Consider the following 14,318-nt stretch of genomic DNA (forward strand, 5'->3'; position numbering starts at 1 on the left):
CGCAATTCCACTGAAACGCTACCATTAGCAACATAATATACTCTCTGCAGGTTTATCATAGACGGCCCTAGTGCCCGTATAACGTTGCAACTATAATTAAAGCGACATTCACCTATATTTAAGTTGACTCACATGGTACAAATGTTAACCTCATATTATATAATACTACTGTATTTAGTAGCTCTTTAATCGGACAGTCTACTCTAGAATTATTAATGTTTAAAAAGATAGATAATCCCTTTAGTACCAATTCCCTAGTTTTGCATAACCAACGCAGATATATTAAAACAACTTCTTACCTCTGTGATTACCTTGTAGCTAAGCTTCTTGCATTTTAGCCAATCAGTGCTGACTCATAAATAACTCCACAGGAGTGAGCACAATTTTATTTATATGGCCCACATAAACTAGTGCCGGCTTGATGTGAAAAACTGTCAAAATGCCCTGAGAAAAGAGGCAGCCTTCAAGGGCCTACCTAGGTTTAGCTTTTCAACAAAGAATACCAGGAGAACATAGCACATTTAATGATAAAATTACATTAGAAAGTTGTTTAAAATTGCATGCCCTATCTGAATCATGAAAGTTTAATGTTAATTTAACTGTCTCTTTAAAGGGACAAGCAGGTTAAAATGAAATGTTTATTATTCATATAGAATATGCAATTTTGATCAGCTTTCCAATTTACTTCTATTATGAAATTTCCTTCGCTCTCTTGGTATCCTTTGTTGAAGAGTAAAGCTACGTATGCTGGTAGGAACTTGCGTACCCTTGATTTTAGCAGTGTTTGCAATTATGTAAAACATTCCTTTAAACATTGTTGCAAACACTGCTACGAGATGGCTAAGGAGTACACACTAATTTTGATAATAGAGATAATCAATAAAATGTTAATTTTCTTATTGGGCTTTGGTTTACAGACAAGATAATATAAAGAAGGATGTGTGTGTACAGAAAGTGATAACATAAGGATATTATTCCCTGTAAGCTCAACCCATTTTGATGGGTTGTGGTTTCAAATAATAAAACCAGCTATTACAAATACAAAAATTAACCAAAAGGATCCATTTATCATACATTTTATACTCTGCTGCTGGTATGACAAGTCATTAGAGTTAAAACAATTTTACAGTACACTGTGCATTTAAAGGGCTAAGAAATGACGAGTTGTGGAGCACATCTACATATAAACACATGTATAGCTAAAAGATATACAGTTGGTTAGGGACCGGAGCCCCGCTGTAAATTGAAAACCGCCTTAAAGGGAAACAAGGCAGTTTTAGCTTTCTTTTCACTTGCCAGTGTGTTCAAAAACTTTAAAACATGTTTGAACTAACTTTTATTAGGGGTGCAATAGTGCTACGTTTAGTTTAACACTAGCTCAGCACAGTATTTAATTAGTATTCAATAAATACTGTACCTGTAAAATAGTGACAATTACTGTAGTAAAATTTGCCAGACTATAGCACTGAGTCACAGATTGCACTGTAATGATGTAAACAGAGTGAACTGCGCATAACAAAATGGTGCCAGTTACTTTTCTAGCAATCTCACAAAGATTACAGCACTGTTTGAAAATCCTTGGAGGTTGAACTTCAGCTCCACAGAGCGCTGTATTAGCGAAGCGCTGTAAAGTGAAGCTCTGTAAAGTGAAGTATACCTGTGTATATATATATATATATATATTTATTATTTCTTTCTTTTTTTAAAGTTTACAATGTTTCACTGCATCACCATCCTGCAATTTCACAAACTATTTTACTTTTCTCCATTCAGTCAGGACCGAAACCACAGTGTTTTTTGCATGACGAAGCAAAGCCCCAGCTGTGAGACAACAAAGGGGAGGATCAATATTTCTAAAGACCTACATATGCTGCTGAACAAGTAAGATCAGTCAATATTTTATGCAAATAATTAAAAAAATAAACATGAGTAAGCTTGAAAAAATGGATTTATATGTGTGTTTATTAAAGGAACAGCAATGGATTTGAATAAGATTGATGTGAAAAGTTATCTGTAACATTCTAGTAGGTCTTTGAGTAGTATTTACAAACTAAAAGATAACGCTGATTTATTACTTTTTTTCCTTTGTTTTTCATCATGTTACAATGATAATAAAATGGCTATTGGGTCTTATAAGACCATGATACTAAGCTATTCTTTAATGGGTTATCATGCAGCCTTTTAGAATAATGTTGCAAAAGTACTCCAGTGTTTCACCTGCCTGCCTAGTTAACCAAACTTCCTTATTCCTTAAAGGGACAGGAAACCCCAATTTTTTCTTTTACGATTTGGACAGAACATACAATTTTAAACAACTTTTCAGTTTACTTCTATTATCAAATTTGCTTCATCCTCTTGGTATTCTTTGTTTAAGGAGCAACAATGTACTACTGGGAGCCAGCTTAACAGATAAGGTGAGACAATGACAAGAGGAATAAATGTGCAGCCACCAATCATCATCTGCCTCCTAGTAGTGCAATGTTGCTGCTGAGCTTACACAGGTGTGCTCTTCAAAAAAGGATATAATCAGAAATAAGTCAATTAGATCATAGAAGTAAATTGGAAAATTATTTAATATTGCATGCTCTATCTGAATCATTTAATGTTGACTTTAATGTCCCTTTAAAGGGACAGACAAGTTAAAATGAAATGTTTATTATTCATATAGAGCATGCAATTTTGATCAGCTTTCCAGTTTACTTCTATTACCAAGTTTGCTTCACTCTCTTGGTATCCTTTGTTGAAAAGTAAAGCTGCGGATGCTGGTAGGAACTTGCGTGCCCTTGACTTTAGCTTTCTATGGCAGAAGTGTTTGCAACTATGTAAAACATTACTATAAACATTGTTGCAAACACTGCTACAAGATGACTAAGGAGTACTCACTCTCCTGAGCTCACCTAGGATTACAAAGAATATCAAAAGAAATAAGCAAAAAAAATAAAATAAAATAAAAAGTAACATGGAAAGTTGTTTAAATTTTTTACGCTCTATCCAATGCTTTTACGTTTCGATTTTTAATTTACTGTCCCTTCAAAAATACTGAGTGTGTCTGTAAAATACTGGTTAGGTGGCAACCTCAGACAGAAGACCTGGTTGATGTTTCTACCTTGTGTGAGAAAGCCAGACAGCTATGGAAGCCGGCTGATATTGGATAGATAAGAAATCACTTTACAGGGCCAGTAGAAGATTAAAATATGAGATAAGAATGAACTTTAAAAAAAACTGACTTCTAGACTTTTTCCATAAATCCTTTAATATTTTTGTTTCACTTCAAATATTTAGCTGTTCTTTGTTTTAATCCTTAAGTTGGCAATGTTTAAATAGTTTAACAGCACCTCCAATAGCAAATAAATAAATGAAAGGTGTTAGACCGTTGGTTGCTTGCAAATGGAATATAATACATGCCCTGCTGATGTATGTTCTTGATATTTGTGAGTGATGTGAACAGGGTTATGAAATACTTCATAATTATTTGTTGTGTTGTTATATTGACCTTCAGATTGCAGAAGAATAGAATGGAATGCAGGGTCTGTCTTTAAATCACCCGTTGTTTGCTTTGTGCCTGTGTACCTAAAGCTGGCTAAACTCATGTTTGTGTGCTGGTGTTAATCCTTTGAGAGTATTGCGTGCCAAGATAACAGGTACGCGTTAAAAAACATAATCAATAAATTACTCTTTAAAGGGATATTGTACACTAGATTTTTCTTTGCATAAATGTTTTGTAGATGATCCATTTATATAACCCATCTGGGAGTGTTTTTGTAACAATGTTTAGTTTTGCTTATTTGTAAATAACATTGCTCTGATTTTCAGACTCCTAACCAAGCCCCACAGTTTTAAGAGAATACCGAGGTATACCTACTCCAGCTTGCTCCTGTTTGTGTAAAGGGTCTTTTCATATGCAGAGGAAGGTTGGGGGGAGTGACTTATTTACCACTTGCAGTGGGTGTTCCAGTAACCTTTTAATCAGAGCTAAACTGGAAGCTTCTAAGTAAGGTTTTTTTTTTTTTTTTTTTTTTGCTGTAACTATTTAATGAAACAAAAAATGTTACATCTGAAAGTATTTTAATGGAAACAACATACTCAAAGTTTTAATTTGCATATTTGTTAAAATAATATATTTTTTTCTTAATATAATGACAATACAAGAATATCATGGCCCATTCAGACATAAAAATAATCTAAGATAGCAATATTTTGGATTTTTTATTTATTAAATTGATGTTTGACATCAGAATACTGAACACCTTCACGTAGACAGGATTAACCAGATAAATGGAAATACACGACTTTGAAAAGTCAGAAAAAGGAACAAATGGTTTATGCTTATTTTAAATTTCCAAAAACTAACTACAGTTAATATTACGTTTAAAATATTTAAACATTTATAGATTGCTATTTTCCCATTTTGTGCAAACTGCTAAAATAAAAAAAGGCTGTGAGGCAAATCTCAAAAAATATTACGTAACAAATGTGGTTTAAGATGAATCCAACAACAGTTTCCCAAAATTATAGTTAATTTAAAACAAAAAACAAACATACCAGTGAAAGAATTAAAATAATAGATAGGAGGAACTTGTTTTACATCGCAAGACAGACAAATTGTGTTTCTTGCAATTTTTTATTACCCATCTTCTGGGCAGCAATGATTTTTTTTTCCTTCTTAAAAATGAATACCATTATTTAACGTTAATAAAAATATGGTATAACAAAAATGTTAGTTTCTGCACAAACAGAACAAAGCAAGTTTTAGGAGCGAATAGCCAGACTGCTCGTACATTAATTGATCTTCAGCAATTAACAATCTGCTTTATGCTATGAAGTGGAACAAAGTAAGAATTTTTCACAAAATGCTTAAAGGGACAGTCAACACCAGAATTTTTGTTGTTTAAAAAGAAAGATAATCCCTTTATTACCCATTTCCCAATTTTGCATAACCAACACAGTTATAATAATATACTTTTTACCTCTGTGATTATCTTGTATCTAAGCTTCTGCAAACTGCCCCCTTGTTTCAGTTCTTTTGACAGACTTGCAGTTTAGCCAATCAGTGCTCAGTCCTAGGTCACTTTACGTGCATGAGCTCAATGTTATCTATATGAAACATGTGAACTAATGCACTCTCTAGTGGTCAAAATGTATTCAGATTAGAGGCAGTCTTCAAGGTATAAGAAATTTGCATATGAACCTCCTAGTTTTAGCTTTCAACTAAGAAAACCAAGAGAACAAAGCAAAATTGGTGATAAAAGTAAATTCGGAAGTTGTTTAAAATTGCATGCCCTATTTAAATCATGAAAGTTTTTTTTGGACTTGACTGTCCCTTTAAAAGCAAAGAGTCAAATACAGCTGGGCAATTTTTTTTATGCCTTCACAGACACTGATGAACGTAATAAGCACCATAAGCAGATCACTTGACATAGACCAATGTTTGTGCAACTGCAGAAATACTTCTTTAAAAAGTAAAATTTTACTCAAAAAAAGCTCTCTAAGAAAACTAAGCAGTTCTGCATTTTTAACTAAATCTAAGCGCTGCAAAATTAGTTTTTACTTATTTGTTATCTGTGTGCACAGTGCGTACAGCCAGCATGAGCAAAGGACGAGATCCTCCAAACAAAGGGACAATAGTAATGGTAAAAATATATTTCATACTGTTGTTGCTTAGGCCAAAAATGTAGCACTATTATATATTCCTTTAGATAACTAAGCAAAATGTATTTTTTAAATACAAAATGAAAATGAAAATAAAACAGTAACAATGCACTGTTCTATAAAGTCAGTTCTCCCACTAAATGGCACTTTTAGATGAGCTGTTAAAGAATTTGTTACCCCTTAAACTCAACATTTCATTACATGATATTTAAAATCAGCAGAATAATAACGAGTGACAAAATGCAAAAGAATGGTCAAAATTCTTTGCTATGAAGATTTTCAGATGTGCGTCTTCAGCGAAAATGTGAATTAGTGGTTTTGCGAATATAAAGTGCAAGTGCTTCACATCTGCAGAGGGGTACGGTATAACCACTTGTCTTTATCAGCTGCTAGTTTCATGCAAGCAAACAGGTCACAGACGCTGGATAGGCCAGAGCGTTCATGTGCTTTTTTACACAACAGCCATTTATCCTCCACTGCAGACTGTTCTGTCTTTTCCAAATTATCTGTGTTCTTGGATGACAACACCCAGCTGTCCGGCTTCAGAGGCAAATTAAATGGGGACAGGCTTTCTGCAGTCATCAGGTTCCATTTGCTTTCTGTAATTTGGCCTTCTCTTCTGTTCTATTTGGCTGGGACACCCATGTAGATAAAGGAGACTCAAGTAAAGCTTTGAAATGCCTAAGGCAGTATTGAAGATTAACTATTAATTTTGGAATATAATATTTATATTAATAATAATTATTATTATTATTATTTATGAAAGAATTTGCTTGTGAGAAAGACAGCTTAATATAACAACTTTTATTAGTCACAGCACCCAAAATCTTAGATCACACGATATAATATTCTATGCTTCTTTATATGGTACCATTAATATGAGTTACATTAAATACATTACATAAAACACATTGGCATAACTGCATACAATTTCTTACATCAAATGCAAACAGACACAAAAACAACCGTATAGCTATAAAGTAAATAAGTGCATAATATAATTACCTCTGGGCCCAGTAAGAGGTTGTCTCCTTCCTTTCCTTTTCGTCTATCTACTACTCTCTCTTCTCCCTATACCTTATATACCTATAATGACAGGCCTCTTCAGCTAATACAACCCAAAAATGGATAATGGTGGATGCTTTGAGTTGGCTAAGAGTGTGATTGGTTCATAAGAGCTGAATGTATATGTTTAAAGTAATTTGTATCTCTGCACTTTACCTATTCCTCTATGCTATTTCTAACTTTTGGACAGCTGCGCACATGGCTTCTGGACTTTTTCACTAAACTATTTTAACTAAAGGAATGTATTGCCCTATCTCTGTACATAAACAGGTGTGTCCTTGAGAGACTTTCAGCAAGCTGGACATCAAGTAGTTACATCACACACACATACACACATATATATATATATATATATATATATATATATATACACTCACAAATACATATATAAAATTCGATCATATTTAGCAAATTACTCATACTGTAACAGTCCCCCCCTTGTGGCCGTGACAAAATTTTTGGATTGGCCATACATTATGAGAGTAATTGTTTGTATCTTATCTGTTAACATCCTAAATTATTATTTATTTATGAGTTTCACTATCTAAATTATTAAAAGAAAATTACAAAACTAACAATGATCTATTATATATATATATATATATATATATATATATATATATATATATATATATATAAACCAATGGTAATGTGTTCATGTGAGGTGAAGCAATAATTTAGCATAGAAACTGGACCCATATAGGCCTCTTTCTCATGTTTGGCAAAAACACTTTAGCTTCTGTAATACTTATTCTCATAAGTCATTGACCATGGCACCTGGAAAATGGTAATGTTCTTTTCTTCCTTTTCTTTTTCCAAGGCTTTCCTTCTTGATGATGTCTGTAATCACCCATGTCACAGAGGCTCTTTCTCACTGTTGGCAGCAACAAATAAACTTCTGTAACCCTTATTTTCCCATTTAAAGGGACAGTCTAGGCCAAAATAAACTTTCATGATTCAGATAGAGCATGTAATTTTAAACAATTTTCCAATTTACTTTTATCACCAATTTTGCGTTGTTCTCTTGGTATTCTTAGTTGAAAGCTTAACCTAGGAGGTTCATATGCTAATTTCTTAGACCTTGAAGCCCACCTCTTTCAGATTGCATTTTAACAGTTTTTCACCACTGGAGGGTGTTAGTTCACATATTTCATATAGATAACACTGTGCTCGTGCATGTGAAGTAATCTGGGAGCAGGCACTGATTGGCTAGACTGCAAGTCTGTCAAAAGAACTGAAAAAAGGGGCAGTTTGCAGAGGCTTAGATACAAGATAATCACAGAGGTTAAAAGTATATTATTATAACTGTGTTGGTTATGCAAAACTGGGAAATGGGTAATAAAGGGATTATCTATCTTTTAAAACAATAAAAATTCTGGTGTAGACTGTCCCTTTAATAAAGCATAAAGTGGGAATGTCCTTTTACTTTTCAGAAAGCTTTTCTCCTTAATGACTTCCGTAGTTTCACAGAGGCTCTTGTTGATGCAGCAATTATATTGGAAACTTCTCTCACCTACAGTTGGTCTGGGCTTTTCTTCTAAGTCTTTTCCCAGCTAATATGCTTCCCTCTTGTGCAGATGGTGAGGACTTTGATTTGCAGGCAGCATCCTTTTGAAACACTCTCTTACTTTTGGCATTGCAGTCATCTTTTTGGAGTAGCTTATTACTTGTTGCTGGCAGTAGACTTCTCTCTGGTCTGTGGTTTCTTGTTGCCACTACTGGCAGTACACTACTCTCTTATATGGAGCTGGTCTGTGCATTTCTTGTTGTCGCTGCTGGCAGTACACTTCTCTCTGGTCTGGAGCTGGTCTGTGGGTTTCTTGTTGTCACCAGTTTGAAGGCTGATGGATGAGCATCTACTGTCATAATAGTGGAAAACTTGTGAGAAATATTTTTCTTTATCAGCAAAAGATTGAGGATTATATTTGAATGTGGTGTCAGAGTCTATGTGGCCAATGTTAGGGTAGAAAAAAAAAACCTATATTTATCTCCTGAGAATTTCCTAGTCACATTCACCTCATTCCTAATTTAGGATTGAACAGAACACCATTTGGTACTCAGGGCCGGCGCTTGTGTAAGGCAAACTAAGCAGCCGCCTTAGGGCGCCTCCAGTAGAGGGCGCCAGATCTGCCTAGCTGCCGACATTTTCAAAGCATCATATTGAAAAATTATTTGTGCGCACCGCGGCACACTAACTTTGTCAGACTCAGAGATCACAAACACTTCCAGTTCCTAACTGTACACTTGCAAACCTAGGTAGCTAATTATTTTGCAGCATTTTTGCTTATAATATGTATGTATAAATAAGCTATTGGGCAGCAGGCATGCAGCACGGGCAGCGCAGTAGGGGAGGGCGCACTGTGAACTGTCTGAAGGCAGCTGAGCTTACTTGCGCATCGGCAGCGCGTAATCCGCGTATCTCAGAGTCCTAGACTGACTGAGAGAATGTGCATGCACAGACAGTCACGGATGTCTTCTTAATCATTGTGTGTGTGTAGAGTAAATTCAGTGTATCCTGGAGGGAGGGCTAGGCAGCGTGTGTTTAGTGTTGGCCTTACTATCCAGTATTCATTGAAGGCAGTCTGGGTGTATTGTAGAATTAATTATTGTGGGTGTTTGCTCATTCAAATAATCACTACCACAATATTATATATATATATATATATATATATATATATATATATATATATATATATATATATATATATATTGTGTATGTGTGTGTGTTTGTATATATACATATATATACAGTTATAGTGTGTGTGTATGTATATATATATATATATATATATAATTGTTATACAGCGCTTCCACAATTTGATTTGTTATGTGGCATAACCATTGTTTGATTTGCTTTGCGGTGCTATCGCTGTGTGATTTGTTATTTGGCGTATCCACTGTTAGAATTATTATGCAGTTTGATTTGCTTTGCTGCGCTACCACTGTTTGAAAAAAAAAAATGGTCTGGCTCCTAAGCTTACATTCCTACTTTCTTCTGTTATGTGTGATCAGTCCACGGGTCATCATTACTTCTGGGATATAACTCCTCCCCAACAGGAAATGCAAGAGGATTCACCCAGCAGAGCTGCATATAGCTCCTCCCCTCTACGTCAGTCCCAGTCATTCTCTTGCACCCAACGACTAGATAGGATGTGTGAGAGGACTATGGTGATTATTCTTAGTTTTTATGACTTCAATCAAAAGTTTGTTATTTTAAAATAGCACCGGAGCGTGTTATTACTTTTCTGGCAGAGTTTGAGGAAGAATCTGTCAGAGTTTTTTACTATGATTTTAACCGGAGTAGTTAAGATCATATTGCTGTTCTCGGCCATCTGAGGGAGGTAAAGGCTTCAGATCAGGGGACAGCGGGCAGATGAATCTGCATTGAGGTATGTAGCAGTTTTTATTTTCTGAATGGAATTGATGAGAAAATCCTGCCATACCGTTAAAATGACATGTATGTATACACTTCAGTATTCTGGGGATGGTATTTCACCGGAACTACTCTGTTAAAGGTCACTAATCCTTTTTAATAACTATTTATCATGTTAAACGTTTTTGCTGGAATGTAGAATCGTTTACATTGCTGAGGTACTGTGTGAATAAATATTTGGGCATTATTTTCCACTTGGCAGTTTTTTTTTTTGCTTTAATTGTGACAGTTTCGTTTCTCTTCACTGCTGTGTGGGAGAGGGAGGGGCCGTTTTTGGCGCTCTTTGCTACGCATCAAAAAATACCAGTCAGTTACTTTTATTTTTCCTGCATGATCCGGTTCATCTCTGATAGATCTCAGGGGTCTTCAAACTTCTTTGAAGGGAGGTAAATTCTCTCAGCAGAGCTGTGAGAATTCTTATAGTGACTGTGAATAAAAACGTTGCTTTGTATTTTTTATGTCAAATTTAATTATTGTTATTTTACTAATGGGAACAAACCTTTGCTAAAAGTTTTGTTATTTTAAAGTTTGATGCTATAACTGTTTTTCAGTTCATTATTTCAACTGTCATTTAATCGTTAGTACCTCTTTGAGGCACAGTACGTTTTTTTGCTAAAAAAGATTATAACCAAGTTGTAAGTTTTTTTGCTAGTGTGTTAAACATGTCTGACTCAGAGGAAGATATCTGTGTCATTTGTTCCAATGCCAAGGTGGAGCCCAATAGAAATTTATGTACTAACTGTATTGATGCTACTTTAAATAAAAGTCAATCTGTACAATGTGAACAAATTTCACCAAACAGCGAGGGGAGAGTTATGCCGACTAACTCGCCTCACGCGGCAGTACCTGCATCTCCCGCCCGGGAGGTGCGTGATATTTTGGCGCCTAGTACATCTGGGCGGCCATTACAGATAACATTACAAGATATGGCTACTGTTATGACTGAAGTTTTGTCTAAATTACCAGAACTAAGAGGCAAGCGTGATCACTCTGGGGTGAGAACAGAGTGCGCTGACAATGCTAGGGCCATGTCTGATACTGCGTCACAGCTCGCAGAGCATGAGGACGGAGAGCTTCATTCTGTGGGTGACGGTTCTGATCCAAACAGATTGGACTCAGATATTTCAAATTTTAAATTTAAATTGGAGAACCTCCGTGTATTACTAGGGGAGGTCTTAGCAGCTCTCAACGATTGTAACACCGTTGCAATACCAGAGAAACTGTGTAGGTTGGATAAATACTTTGCGGTACCGGCGAGTACTGACGTTTTTCCTATACCTAAGAGACTAACTGAAATTGTTACTAAGGAGTGGGATAGACCCGGTGTGCCGTTCTCACCCCCTCCAATATTTAGAAAGATGTTTCCAATAGACGCCACCACTCGGGACTTATGGCAAACGGTCCCCAAGGTGGAGGGAGCAGTTTCTACTTTAGCTAAGCGTACCACTATCCCGGTGGAGGATAGCTGTGCTTTCTCAGATCCAATGGATAAAAAATTAGAGGGTTACCTTAAGAAAATGTTTGTTCAACAAGGTTTTATATTACAACCCCTTGCATGTATCGCGCCGATTACGGCTGCGGCAGCATTTTGGATTGAGTCGCTTGAAGAGAACCTTAGTTCATCTACGCTAGACGACATTACGGACAGGCTTAGAGTCCTTAAACTAGCTAATTCCTTCATTTCGGAGGCCGTAGTACATTTAACCAAACTTACGGCTAAGAACTCAGGATTCGCCATACAGGCACGTAGGGCGCTGTGGCTAAAATCCTGGTCAGCTGATGTTACTTCTAAGTCCAAATTACTTAATATACCTTTCAAGGGGCAGTCTTTATTTGGGCCCGGTTTGAAAGAGATTATCGCTGACATTACAGGAGGTAAGGGCCACGCCCTACCTCAAGACAAAGCCAAAGCTAAGGCTAGACAGTCTAATTTTCGTCCCTTTCGGAACTTCAAAACAGGAGCAGCATCAACCTCCACTGCACCAAAACAGGAAGGAGCTGTTGCTCGTTACAGGCAAGGCTGGAAGCCTAACCAGTCCTGGAACAAGAGCAAGCAGGCCAGGAAACCTGCTGCTGCCCCAAAGACAGCATGAACCGAGAGCCCCCGATCCGGGACCGGATCTAGTGGGGGGCAGACTCTCTCTCTTCGCCCAGGCCTGGGCAAGAGATGTTCAGGATCCCTGGGCACTAGAGATCATATCTCAGGGATACCTTCTAGACTTCAAATTATCTCCCCCAAGAGGGAGATTTCATCTGTCAAGGTTGTCAACAAACCAGATAAAGAAAGAAGCGTTTCTACGCTGCTTACAAGATCTGTTAATAATGGGAGTGATCCATCCGGTTCCGCGGTCGGAACAAGGACAAGGGTTCTACTCAAACCTGTTTGTGGTTCCCAAAAAAGAGGGAACTTTCAGGCCAATCTTAGATTTAAAGATTCTAAACAAATTCCTAAGAGTTCCATCGTTCAAAATGGAAACTATTCGGACAATCTTACCCATGATCCAAGAGGGTCAGTACATGACCACAGTGGACTTAAAGGATGCTTACCTTCACATACCGATCCACAAAGATCATCACCGGTATCTAAGGTTTGCCTTCTTAGACAGGCACTACCAGTTTGTAGCTCTTCCATTCGGATTGGCTACGGCTCCAAGAATCTTCACAAAGGTTCTGGGTGCCCTTCTGGCGGTACTAAGACCGCGAGGGATTTCGGTAGCTCCATACCTAGACGACATTCTAATACAAGCTTCAAGCTTTCAAACTGCCAAGTCTCATACAGAGTTAGTTCTGGCATTTCTAAGGTCGCATGGATGGAAAGTGAACGAAAAGAAGAGTTCTCTTTTTCCTCTCACAAGAGTTCCATTCTTGGGGACTCTTATAGATTCTGTAGAAATGAAGATTTACCTGACAGAGGACAGGTTAACAAAGCTTCAAAATGCATGCCGTGTCCTTCATTCCATTCAACACCCGTCAGTAGCTCAATGCATGGAGGTGATCGGCTTAATGGTAGCGGCAATGGACATAGTACCTTTTGCACGCCTACACCTCAGACCTCTGCAATTATGCATGCTAAGTCAGTGGAATGGGGATTACTCAGATTTGTCCCCTACTCTGAATCTGAATCAAGAGACCAGAAATTCTCTTCTATGGTGGCTTCATCGGCCACACCTGTCCAGGGGGATGCCATTCAGCAGGCCAGACTGGACAATTGTAACAACAGACGCCAGCCTACTAGGTTGGGGCGCTGTCTGGAATTCTCTGAAGGCTCAGGGACTATGGAATCAGGAGGAGAGTCTCCTTCCAATAAACATTCTGGAATTGAGAGCAGTTCTCAATGCCCTTCTAGCTTGGCCCCAATTAACAACTCGGGGGTTCATCAGGTTTCAGTCGGACAACATCACGACTGTAGCTTACATCAACCATCAGGGAGGGACAAGAAGCTCCCTAGCAATGGTGGAAGTATCAAAGATAATTCGCTGGGCAGAGTCTCACTCTTGCCACCTGTCAGCAATCCACATCCCGGGAGTGGAGAACTGGGAGGCGGATTTCTTGAGTCGTCAGACTTTTCATCCGGGGGAGTGGGAACTTCATCCGGAGGTCTTTGCCCAAATACTTCGACGTTGGGGCAAACCAGAGATAGATCTCATGGCGTCTCGCCAGAACGCCAAACTTCCTCGCTACGGGTCCAGATCCAGGGATCCGGGAGCGGTTCTGATAGATGCTTTGACAGCACCTTGGAACTTCGGGATGGCTTATGTGTTTCCACCCTTTCCGCTGCTTCCTCGATTGATTGCCAAAATCAAGCAGGAGAGAGCATCAGTGATTCTAATAGCGCCTGCATGGCCACGCAGGACTTGGTATGCAGATCTAGTGGACATGTCATCCTGTCCGCCTTGGTCTCTACCTCTAGGACAGGACCTTCTGATACAGGGTCCATTCAAACATCAAAATCTAACTTCTCTGAAGCTGACTGCTTGGAAATTGAACGTTTGATTTTATCAAAACGTGGTTTTTCTGAGTCGGTTATTGATACCCTGATACAGGCTAGGAAGCCTGTTACCAGAAAGATTTACCATAAAATATGGCGTAAATACCTATACTGGTGCGAATCCAAACATTACTCATGGAGTAAGGTTAGGATCTCTAGGATATTGTCCTTTCTACAAGAAGG

The 14,318-nt window shown here is 37.6% G+C and overlaps 1 protein-coding gene across 1 annotated transcript in view; it reads left to right on the forward strand.

Annotated features, from left to right (window-relative positions):
* LOC128649879 (protein Shroom3) overlaps nt 1-14,318 on the forward strand; it is a 556,958-nt gene that overhangs the window by 114,562 nt on the left and 428,078 nt on the right. The window contains exon 2 of the mRNA XM_053703406.1: nt 1,774-1,881. Within this exon, the coding sequence (XP_053559381.1) occupies nt 1,774-1,881 (108 nt within the window). The remainder of the gene's footprint in view (nt 1-1,773; nt 1,882-14,318) is intronic.

This window comes from Bombina bombina, chromosome 2 (genome assembly GCF_027579735.1).
Source record: "Bombina bombina isolate aBomBom1 chromosome 2, aBomBom1.pri, whole genome shotgun sequence".
Taxonomy (NCBI): domain Eukaryota; kingdom Metazoa; phylum Chordata; class Amphibia; order Anura; family Bombinatoridae; genus Bombina; species Bombina bombina.